The 12821-nt window shown below is 34.2% G+C and overlaps 1 protein-coding gene across 1 annotated transcript in view; it reads right to left on the reverse strand.

The window, feature by feature from the left end:
• CENPE (centromere protein E) overlaps nt 1-12821 on the reverse strand; it is a 93904-nt gene that overhangs the window by 63770 nt on the left and 17313 nt on the right. Inside the window, 5 exon segments of the mRNA XM_012809274.2 lie at nt 15-134; nt 292-366; nt 9413-9580; nt 10792-10880; nt 11554-11701. Coding sequence (XP_012664728.1) covers nt 15-134; nt 292-366; nt 9413-9580; nt 10792-10880; nt 11554-11701 — 600 coding nt within the window.

Here is a 12821-nt window from a genome sequence, read left to right on the forward strand (position 1 = left end):
AACCTCATTTTTACCAATGAGTATGACAAATCCATTTTCATATTTTCTGACTTTTGAGAATCTATATATTCCTGTAGCTTCTTAATCTGGTCTTCCTTTTCTTTAAGTAGGTCTACTTTAGAGCTTAGTTCATTCTAAAAGAATCAAAGGAGAGGAAAACATAGTTTAGTATTTGATTTGAATTCTAAGGAATTAACAAAATAACATATATATTAGTTTAAATTCATAGTAAAATCCCATGTTTTACAGTTCTAGTTACTTATTAATAGAAATACTAACATGAATGCTCACCTCAAGGTCTTGGTTATATACTTCTGCATGTTTAACTAAATTCTTTAAGTTGGAAATTTCATGAATTAGTTGCATCTGGAAGAGCATGTGAACAGGCAACAGAGCAAACCAAAAGTTAATAAAGCCAAAAAAAAAAAAAAAATAGACAGCATTCATTCTCTGCTTCAGAATCACCCAACACAGGTAGAAAGGACTGAGAGATCAACTGTTCAAGCTACTAGAGCATGTCATTATTTAAAAATACAAGAAATAATCACCAAAACCACATAAAACAATCAAATAAGAAAAAGAATCTCAGCATGACCCCAATAGTTATCTGTTAATAAAGCTACAATAATGTCGACAGCAAATTAGTATGTACCACTTGGAAGAGATAGTAAAGTGGTAATTAAACTTTAAAAAAGTATGCTTTTAACAGATTTTGTTTTAGATAAGTTAAATGTCAAAATATATTAATGCTATAAGACTTTTTTTTCTTCCCATAAATCATTTATCTGGCTCTATACCAACATACTTCGTAATGAGTTCTGACTTGGAATCTAGGTTTTGATTAGGGTTGTTTCATGTAGTGCCTTTACAGCATTATACTATTCATCAAAGCTGTAGAGTTGTGGGATTGTCCACTATTACCGTGTTGATCTGTTCTACAGGAAATATTGAAAAGATGATATAGTCGCTTTATATTGTTCAACTGTGTAAAAGTATAAAGATACAAGTATTTCTATTAAAGTTTCTTTTTTATCAAAATATCTGCAGCATCAAATGTTGAAGTACAAGAAAGTTTTATGCTCAAAATAAGTAAACTACAATTTACCAAAGATAAACATACTTTCTCTTAACACTTACAAAGAAAAAGCAAATTCTAACAATATATAAAGGATTTAAGAAAATAGAGTCTTGCTTAAATAATATTTTCTGGATATTTAATTCAGTCCTGACTAGTTTTAGATTTCAGATCAGTGACAGTATGGAAATTCCTATTTTAGATCAGTACTGTCCAACAGCAAGATAGTGTGAGTCATGTGTAGTTCAAATTTTTTATAATGTGCCCTAGCAGATACTAAAAAAACATAAAAAGTAAAGGATAGAATCAACTTTAATAATAATATATTTTATTTCAGATAACATATCTAAAATATCATCATTTCTTCAGGTAATCAATATAAATAAATGAACCATTTTACATCCTTTTTTCCCTACTAAGTCAATTCAGACAGGCCCCCCTTCCAAGTGCTTAACTGCCAAACATGGTTACTGGCTTCCCTATCATCCAGGCACAGTCTTAGACATTTGTACTGTTTATAACTTAAATTGCCTTCAATCTTTTGCCTACCCCCCCATTTCTAATGAATGTATAAGAAAATTGCATTTACCAATAAAGAAGAACCAAATAATCAATTTTAACTTTTGAAAACATTTAGGAAATAACTATTTAGAAGGAAACATTCTTCTACTTCTCATTTGAGACAGTACTTCATCTTAAGTTTTGTTCTCATAAACAGAAAAAATTAACTTTGTAAAGACAAAACCGTAATGTCTCAATGAATTATTAAAGTTGCTGAGGGAACAGAAAGTGCTTGAAAAACAAAATAATTTAACTGTTATGATAGTGTCAACTGCCCATTACTAGATAAGAAAATATGGCACATTTTAACTATAATTTTCAGCAGGTGTAATGAAGTATTTAATTTAAATCTTGTAAATTGTGAAAATTATAAAATTAAATAAACCAAGTTAAAATAGGTAGAAGGTTAATACTTTTCTTGTTCCTCAGCATGATGATACGTGATGTTTTTTATTCTTCCCTCTAAATATATAACTGTATTTCCACTTGAAAATTATCTACAACTTTGATAATTTTTGACAAAACCTTTGGTAAAAACAAGAAAATGACCATATGTCCCAATGCCATAATTTGTCTTTTATGCCCTTTGGTTAGACTTTTCCCCCAAATGTATGCTTTGAAACATATTTTGCTGCTTACATGCATGCAAACTTATATTTTTAGTTTAACATGGAATAGGGACTGCTGGACTGTTTCTGAACATGATTTTTGTGTCCATTTAAAAAAGAAGGGAGTAGGATTAACTTCCTCCTCAACTGTGGTTAAAATGGAAGGAATGCTAGGATGTGAAGCACGTCATACATTCTGTGACCTGCTGTAATCTATGTGCTGCATCAATTCAGTGAGCTACAATTTTCATTAACTAAATTAATGATGTGAGAAATAAACATATAATTGTTGCCATATTTATACTCAAAGTTATTTTTATGTCATATTATTATTACCAATAAGAAATATATATACAAAAATTAGATCAAACTTGGGAGTCAGAAGGGACCTTGGTGAGCACCTAATCTCTACCTCAAGGGAGAGAAACACAGGAAGCGAGACAGATTCAATGACTTGCCTTGGCAATAATTCACGATGAGTTTGGACTCACAGTGAGCTTCTGAGTAGCAAAACCAGGGCTTTAATTATGACAGCTTTGCTGGAGAGAACATGCTGCTAACCATGGTACTAGACCACCTCCCTCAATAAAACCATGTTTTACTAATTGAAGTCCAACGCTCTTTCCATGATATTTTTCACTTTATTTATATGTAGAAGTTTAAACAAGTGAAACTGTGTGAAAAACTTATAAACTTTTACCTCTTGAATATAGTAGCTACAAAATGTAGCAATAACTGTAATTTATAGGTAGAATGAAAATAATAGCGTTAGCATAGAATTCTTTTTCCCTTTAATAAGAAAAAGAGGTGAGAAAGTAAACAATACTGAGGAAAAGCGATCAGGCCCTTTTGGACTAGCCACACAGAAATCTGAAGGGTAGCGGCAAAGTAACTCCTTAGTTACTTAACTACATCAAAGCACTGGCTCTTATTTTGAGGGTGGGGGTTCAGGGACCACTTTGTAAGTCTGATAACAGGCATGGCTTCATTTCAGAAAAATGAATATGCACCTAAAAACTTTACAAAATAATTTCGTAGTGCCTGTGGACTCTAGGTTTAGGTCACATTGTACTAAAAAGTCCCTTAAATCTTTTGGATAATTTCTGAGTCCCTGTAGTCTGATAGTTTCCGGATTAGAAACCTTATTATGTAGTATAATATAGACTTTGAAAATTTGAGTAATCTGTTGTTTCTAAAAATTCCATTGAAACTATTCAGTATTACGTATACTAATTTTCACAATAACTCTTTTATATGGAGAAAGAAAAATAAAATATGCAAAAATCAGCTTCTCTAGTTATCCTAATAATGTTTCAACTCTTTAGGGATATATATTCTAAGGGAAAGGAATCCATTAATATGTAGCATCCAAATATAAAACAGATAGATATTAAAATTCACTTTGGTCTCAGTAGGAAAGGGCTATGTCTTAGGCAGCATTTATAGTACACTCCACAAATTAAATATTGGTAATTTATAAACTATGAGGAAGCCATCTCCTCAAGACAAATCTACGAAGAGGCAGATACACCAAATCCTCCCACAGATGGTTTAATTCTTTCTTTTCTTGCAAAAGCACAAGGGAAACAAATATGATTCAACTATGTTTAAACACTATAAATGAATTAACCATTTTTTAAATCCTCTAAAGTGGGTGTACATGTCAAAAATGATTACATCCTCAAAAATCTTAATCTGGGAAATTAATATCTTTAAGAAAAAACTTCTGAGTGACATTAGGAAGATGGCAGAATAGAAGGTTACCAGCTTATATTCTCCCAAGAATTCTGCACCCACTAGAGACAAAGCTGCCTTTGTGGGAGCCTTTGGGTTCAGGTTGGAGGCTGAGAAACCCCTGCAGAGCCCAAGACCCAGAAAGGTTATTTCAGAGGTGGCTGACCTGCCAACTGTACTCCCAGGTTTAGACCTAGAAATGGCTCCATTCCTCAAAAGCCTCCTCTGGCCTTGAGTCTGCAGCCAAAACTATTTGTCAAGGGGAGTGGAAGAATCACATATACCCGCATCTCAGCAGATGAGCTCTTCTGTCTGTTGAAATTGATCTTGGCAGCGAACATGAAAGTTATTCCGTAACTCAGCTCTGGCTACTCTCAGCTGGGATCCTAAGCCTACACAAGGCTTACACAAGGACCCAGAAGATTTGCTCATCTGAGCCACCATAACAGGTTTGCTAGCCACTGTCCCACAGCAGATTCTGAAGGGCCATGTTTTGGCTATAGCCCCTCTCTGCCACAGTCTAGGAGAATCCTGCCTATGCAGAGAACTGCTGGGAGACTTGCCTGTCTGAGCCACCGGGACAGGCTTGACAACCGCCATCCCACAACAGATATAGAAGACTTAAGCCCTGTCTCAGCTTAAGTCTCTCTGCTGCAGCCAAGGAGCAGTCCTGACTGCATGGGAACTGCTAGAAGACAAGCCTACTTCAGCCACCAGGACAGATTTACTGACTCCATCCCAGGGAAGATCCTAAAGTGATTCTATCTTGACGCTAGCCCCTGTCTATTAAGGCCTAGAGATACCCTGCCTGTGTAGACAACTCTTGGGAGATACAGCTGGACAGGGTTGCTGGCCTCAATCCCACAACAGTTTGGAAAGGAACCCTGAATGTCAACTTTTGCCTCTCAATGGCTATAGAATGCAAGCAATCCTTTCTGTATGGGGACCTCCTGGGAATCTCAACTGCTGGTGCCACTGGGTTGGGGTTACAGTGTCAGTCCCATAGCTGACTTTGAATTAACTCTGAACTTTAATTTTAGCTCCCCCCCTCCACCAGCTATAGTCTGGAAACATTTTTACCCAGCCAGAGTCCTGCCTGGAGATGCATCCATCTGATTTCCTGTGGCAGCTTCCCAAATTCTGTCTATCAGATCCTTAACTACCCCTAGATCTATCCTGGACTAGTACCTGCAGACAGAGAGTGGCTCTACCACCGGGGACCCAGAGGGAAAGGTATCCAGCAGTGCCTCTACAGGCTAATGCCCTGACGTCAATCACACTGCAGATCTTATAAATGACCTTATAAGGAAATGACCTTATATGGACTGTGAAGGCTGTGAAGGGATAAATACCTAAATCCTGAATGTACGATTACAAATGTATATGTTCCCAATACTGGAGAACTTAAATACATAAAACAAACATTAATAGGTGTAAAAGGAGAGATAGAGACTGTCCACTTATAGCAATGGACAATCATTCAGACAGAAAATCAAAAAAGGAACAGAAGATATAAATTGCACTCTAGGCCAAATGGACCTAACAGACATTTACAGAACATTCTCTGTAAGAGCTGCAGAAAGCACATCCTTACCAACTGCACATAGAACATTCTCTAGGACAGATTATATGTCAGGTCACAAAACAGTCTTAACAAAGGTGAGAAGATCAAAATCATAATCAAGTATCTCTAAGAGCTGCAGAAAACATATCCTTACCAACTGCACATAGAACATTGTCTAGGACAGATCATATGTCAGGTCACAAAACAGTCTTAACAAATGTGAGAAGATCAAAATCATAATCAAGTATCTTTTCTGACCACAATGGTATAAAACCAAAAATTCATAAAAGGAGAAACTTCAGAAAATTTACAAATAGGTAAAAGTTAAAGAACATGTTCCTGAACAACTATTAAAAGGGAATTTAGAAAAGTTTTTAAGACAAATGAAAATGGAAACACACAATACCAAAGCCTATAGGACACAGCAAAAGCAGTTCTAGGAGGGAAGTCTATTGCAATAAATACCTACGTCAAAAAAGAGCTAGGATCTCAAATGAACAACCTAATCTTGTCCTTCAAAGAACTAGAAAATCAAACACTACTAACCCACAAATTAGTAAATAGAAATGAGACAAATCAAAGGAGAAATAAATGAAACAGTACAAACATTTAAAAAAATAAAAGTTTTAAAAGGGACGTTACCTAACAAATGCAATCAGTATAACCTCTTTGTACCCTCGAAAATCCCAAACAATAAATGAATAAAAATTTTTTTCAAAGAAAAAATTGGCAAACTTTCAGCTACACTAAGAAAAAGAGAGAGAAGACAAATAAAATCAGAGATGGAAAAGAGGACATTCCAACTGATGCAACAGAAACACAAAGGATCACGAAGACCATTATGAACAATTACATGCCAACAAATTGGAAAATCTAGAAGAAATGGATAAATTCCTGAACACATGTAACCTACCAACACTGAATTATGCAGAAATAGAAAATCTAAACAGACTGCTAAGTCTCCCATCAAAGAAAGGTTCAGGACCTGAAAGCATCAATGCTGAATTCTACCAAACATGTAAGGAAGAACTAATATCAATTCTTTTCAAAGTTTCCAAAAAACAGAAGAAGTTATTCTTCCTAACGTATTCTATGAGGCCAGCATTAACCTGTTACCAAAATGAATCAAGGATACAATCAAAAAGGAAAATGACAGGGTAATATGCCTGAAGAACACAGACACAATAACCCACCACAAAACACTATTAAAGTGAATTTAATAGCATGTTAAAAAGATCATTCATCACAATCAAGTGGGATTTATCCCAGGAATGCATACACTGTTCAGCATACAGAAATCAATAAATGGGACATACCACATTAACAGAATGAAGAAGAAAAACCATACGATCACTTCAATAGATGCATTAAAAGCAGGGCAAAATTAAACATCCCTTCGTGATAAAAACTCTCAACAAATTAGAAATAGAAGGGTTATACCTCAACACAGAAGGCCATATGTAACAAATCCACAGCTAACATCATCCACAGCTAACGGAGCAAAGTTGAAAGCTTTTACTCTAAGCCTTGGAACAAGACAAGGACGCCCATTTTTGCCACTTCTATTCATCATAGTACTAAAATTCTAACCAGAGCAATTAGCCAAGAGAGCTAAATAAAAGGCATTCTAATCAGAAATAAGGAAGTTAAATTGTTCCCACTCACAGATAAAATAATCCTATAAAACAAAACCTAAAGATACCCCTAAAACTGTTAGAATAAACAAATACAATAAAATTGCAAGATACAAAACCAATATTCCAAAATCAGTACCGTTTCTATACACTAACAGCAAACTATATAAAAATAAAACTAAGAAAACACAATCTCATTTATGATAGCAACAACTAAAAAAATCCCCGGAAATAAATTTGACCAAAGAGGTGACATATCTCTAAAATGAAACTATAAAACATTAAGGAAAGAAACTGAAGATATAAATAAAGAAAAAAAGGCCTGTGTCCATGTGGTGGAAAAATTAACATTGCTATAATGTCCACACTATTCAAGTGATCCAGATTCAGTGCATTCTCTACCAAAATACAAATGACATTCTTCACTGTCATAGACAAAACAATCCTAACATTCATATAGATCCACAAAACATACTGAATGACCAAAGGATTGCGGACCAAAAAGAACAAATCTGGAGACATCATACAATCTACCTTTAAAATATACTATAAAGCCATAGGAACCAAAATAGCACATACTGACAAAAAAGCAGATATACAGACGAGTGAAACAAACAGAGAACCCATTTTTTCATATATCTGTAGGCCACGCACCTATCTTCTTTAGAGAAATTTCTTTTCAAGTCCCTTGCTGACCCTGAGATGGGATCACTTATTTTCTTCTTGCTAATATGTTTGAGTTCTCTATGGATTCTGGTTATCAAACCTTTGTCAGAGACATAACCTGCAAATATCTTCTCCCATTCTGCTTTATTTACTGTGTTCTTGGCTATGCAGAAGTTTTTTAGTTTGATCAGGTCCCCAAAGTGCATTTTTGATGTTGCTTCAATTACCCGAGGGGTCATCCTATAAAACTACTAGAAGAGAATGTAGGGAAATGCTTCATAACAGTGGTCTAGGCAAGAATTTTTTTGATAAGGCCTCAAAATCACAAGTAACAAAAGCAAAAATAGACAAATGGGATTACATCAAACTAAAAAGCTTCTTGCACAACAAAGTAAACAATGACCACATGATGAAGAGACAACCTACAGTATGGGAGACAACATCTGCAAACTATACATCTGACAAACTGTTAATATCCAAAATATATAAGGAATTCAAACACTCAATAGCAAAAATCCAAATAATCAAATTACTCTATGACATAGATGAGTAAAAGTTCTGAATAGACATTTTTCCAAAGAAGACATACAAATGGCCAACAGGTATATGAAAAAATGTTCAACATCACTCGTCATCAGGGAGATACAAGTCCATGCCACAATGAGGTTCACCTCATCTCAGAACGGCTACTGTCAAAAAGGCAAAGAGAACATTCTGGCAAGGATGTGGAGAAAACAAAACTCTTTATCATATTAGTGAGAATATATGAAAAATAAAATGAGGCTTCCTCAAAAAAATTAAAAATATGACTCCCATATGATCCAGCAATCCCAGTATTGGGTATATATACAAAGAAAAGGATTCTCGGTATGTCAGAGAGAGATCTGCTCTCCCATGCTTATTGCAGCACTATTCACAGTAGCTGAGTTATGGAACCAACCTACGCATCCATCTACTGAAGAATGGCAAAGAAAGTTTGGTATACAGACCTAATGGAATACTATAGAATTACAAAAAAAGAATAAAATCCTGCCACTTGCAACAACATGAATAAAACTGAAAGATATTATGTTAAGTGACATAAGCCAGTTGGAGAAAGACAAATACTACATGATCTTGCACAATTGCAGAATCTAAAAAAGTTGATCTCTTAAGAGAGAAAGTAAATGGTGGTTGGGGGACGAGGGAAAGGGCAAAATCTTGGTCAGATAATACATAATTACACTTAGACAGGAAGAACAGATTTCAAGAGATCTATACTATGGCAAGATGACTATATTCAAGGACAATATATTGTATCATTACAAAAACGTGAAAAGCGAAATGTTGTGTGCTATCACCACAAACACGACATGTGGAGCAGTGCTAGGGCTAGGGTTATGCATTTGTTAGCTAGATTAACCATATCACAATGTACATAAACTTCAGAAACATCATGTTCTACACAATAAAAACATATTATCTGTGAATTTAAAAAATAAAGTAAAATCTAATAAATGTTCACACTATCAAAAAAAGAATGTTACTGCGTTTAAAAGTATAGTTTAGTTTCACATTTTCCCTTTCTTACCTCTTGATCTTTTTTAGTTTTCCTTTCTAGAGCCTCAAATTCATCCAAATCATTCTTTTCTTTTAATTTCAATTCTATTTCTTCTTTTTCTGTTCTTAGTTGTTCATAGTCTAATACCAGATTATCGTAGTTTGCACGAAGTGAGTTCAACTCACTTTCTACATTTTCCTATTATAAACAAAAGCAGATTTTTCAATCAGAGGGAATTTGTACCATATATTCTTTGATTCCTCAAATACAATTTGGATTAAATCATTAATTTAACTTTGATTCATTTGGTAGTTTAGGCTATTCTTTTTAAAAAATATCTTTCTAACGGTCTACATTATGGTAAACTAGCTAATTTAAAATAAAATATTTTCAAAGAGTAGAATAAAAAATGTATATAAATAAATCATGTTTGCCTGTGCCTGATAGGGAAGTTCAACTGGGAAGGTAGGGTGCGTATTGGGAAGTCCATGTGGCTACAATTCCTCAAGTTCTTCACTAATAAAGCTGATAATCTAATTCCACTTCTGTCCAACTCCTATTTTATGTCTAAGATGGCTCTGAATTCAAGAAGGGAAACAGATATTGTTTATTTATTTTATATTGTTCTAAATAAATAATATGCTTTATCACACCCAAAGAGGCCTATCTCTACTTTCCCTATTATGAGAAAGAGAGATACTAAGAGTTTAAAAAAGAACGGACACCAGCGATTTAAAAAACAACAACAAACTTCTACAGTATGTCTTAGGAATACCAAAGCACACTGTCCATAGTACTTTATACGCATTAACTAATGATCATAAGAAGCATTGCAATTGTGTTCCAAAATTAAAATAAAATTTTCTTTAATAAATATATTATACACCTATGCATCTTTGAATATGAGCAATCTAGAAAGTAAAAATGGGATCTAAACTTATTTTAGTATCTACCACAGTATTTTTATTTTTTGTTTCTTAAAGTTTGATAATACCACATACCTTTATTTAGGAGTCTTACCTGGGAAAACTGTCCCATCCTAATGTATTAATCTATATATTCTATATGGCTGAGAATTTGGACACTTTAAAAATTAATCTTTTTACCTTCATAGGATTTCCCAAGACAAAACAGAAACTTTACAATCATAGATACTAAGCTCTGCTAGTAAAAGCTAGAAGCAAAGGTTTACCTATTAGCACACACCTGCTTTATGCAACTTTTAGTCTTTCTCAAGATGCCTCACAGTTACCAAGTAGAAGTATAAAGAGTAAGGGAAGCCTTCTTCAGAGTCAAAATTGTTACTGGTATTAAGTCAGACTTAGTAATGTGCTACAACAAAAAAATCCAATAGCAAAAGAATTTTAAAAAGAGCAAAGGATTATGTTCTATAAAATACGTTCAGTTACCTGATTTAGTAGCTTTGTTGCTGGATTCCATTCTATCTCAGTTAATGTATCAAGGGTGTTACTAAAAGTATCGGACTCTGAACAGAGAGCTGTAATTAGAGATAAAAGAAATTTATCTATAAACATATTTATTAAATTTCCTAAGTCAAATTAAAGATTATTTAAAAGGTTTGATGAGAGTTAATAATTAATAAGCTTATATTTGCTCACAGTATGAATGCCAAAAATATATTAACAGGTGTGATCTCTTACATTGTTGTGTGCATTAAGAACACTGGTATGAATTAGTGATAAAATATAGGATCCTTAATGCAATATAGGTAAAAAGGACAAATTCTGAATTTGGGATTTGATCACTGTAAATAAATTTTAAAATGCTCCCTAAAATAGATTATAATGTTGGAGGCATAATTTTTGAAACAGATTTCTATGTTTCAAGATTAGCAATGTTAAAGGTAGATGCTATATCACTAGTAATTTAATTGGATAATGATTAGAACAAAGATCAACAAAACATCTTTCTCTGTGCATTTCACCTATAATGCATTATTCTTAAGAGATATGAAATAAATAATTTCACGAATGTACACTTTCTAAAAATTACTTATTTTTATAATAATGTCCATTGTAATCACATCTGCAATACACACACTTTATTTAAACATGTTTTATCACATCAACTGAGTTATAAATAGCTTCTCTTTATGAGGAGGCTTTTATAATTTTATAATTAAAAGTAGTTCCACTTGAGAAACCACTCACATTCATCAATTTCTCCTAATACAGTTACAGAAGGCTTGTGTGTTTTTATTGTTACAGTTGTTGGTATTCTAAATCCATCTGTATAGTTTGAGTCCTTCATTTTGTTAATTTTGCCAGGGCACCAAGTAACTCTTCGTTTTCTTTTGGTCTAAAGAAAAAAAATCAAAATTATGTTACACAGATCTTGTTTGAAACAAGGTAACTAGTTTCTATTTTTGAAAACTGCTGACTTGGTGGAATTCTTATTGAGGCTAGTTTGATGTCTTGCTAGTCTAAGGACATCCCAAAATTGAAAACATATCAAACTTTTCAAATCAGTGTTTAGCCATGTAGTAAATTTTGTAAAATGACTATCTCTCTATATTTTTTTATTTGAAGGGTTACTTACAACCTCTGAAACGTGAAAGGAATTTGTTGACTTACAACCATTCAAACAATCTATTACTATATAGATGGGATAGCTGCTGCTACCATCATTACAGCCACCCCTGTGGGTACCTAATTGGGAAGGAATAGACCACAGATAATACCGCAGAATCTCCTTCAGTAATTAAATCTTCCACAGGGTACTTCCCATGACAACCCTCTTCTACTTTGCTTTGTAGATTAAGTGCCTCCACCAGTGACCCTAATCTTGTTCCTTCCTTTCTCTCTTAAGACTTGCTTCTCCAGTCATCGGTCCCTCTGTCAATTCCACTGGCTCCCTCCTAAGCTTCAAAAATGCTTAGAGGAGTTGGGACCGCAATAAGTTCAGACTCTATCCATACAACCATTCCACTACATTGCCTCAAGATTATCTCTTGTTCCCAGAGTATATTACATGTTCTTATGCCTCTCTACATGCTGCCCTTTTGCTTAAAATGAAGAGTATTTTCCATAGCTCATTCTACAAAAGCCTAGTCACACACATCCTTGACTCCAGTAAACTTCTGCTCAACTCCATTTGCTCCCAAAGCCACACCTGGACCTTGTTATTATCTAAAACTCGTAAACCTAAACCTGCTCTTACTGAAGTTCTGTCCTTCCAACTCATTTAATCAGTTAATCCCATTATAGCGATTTAGCTTCCCAGGGACCTCTTTTCCCCTGCTGTATGACTTTCTTCCTGCCAGCTCCCTCTTGATTCTCATCTCATCTTAGACAACACATTATTATTTTAATCATGCTTGTATGTGAAGTCAACATCCTCAAATTACTTGGCCCATTGTGTCTCTCATACCTACCCAACACAAGGTATGAATTACACTGCAGATGAATTACACTGCATT

Source organism: Otolemur garnettii, unplaced genomic scaffold (assembly GCF_000181295.1).
Source record: "Otolemur garnettii isolate 467f Iridium unplaced genomic scaffold, OtoGar3 scaffold00103, whole genome shotgun sequence".
Classification (NCBI taxonomy): Eukaryota; Metazoa; Chordata; class Mammalia; order Primates; family Galagidae; genus Otolemur; species Otolemur garnettii.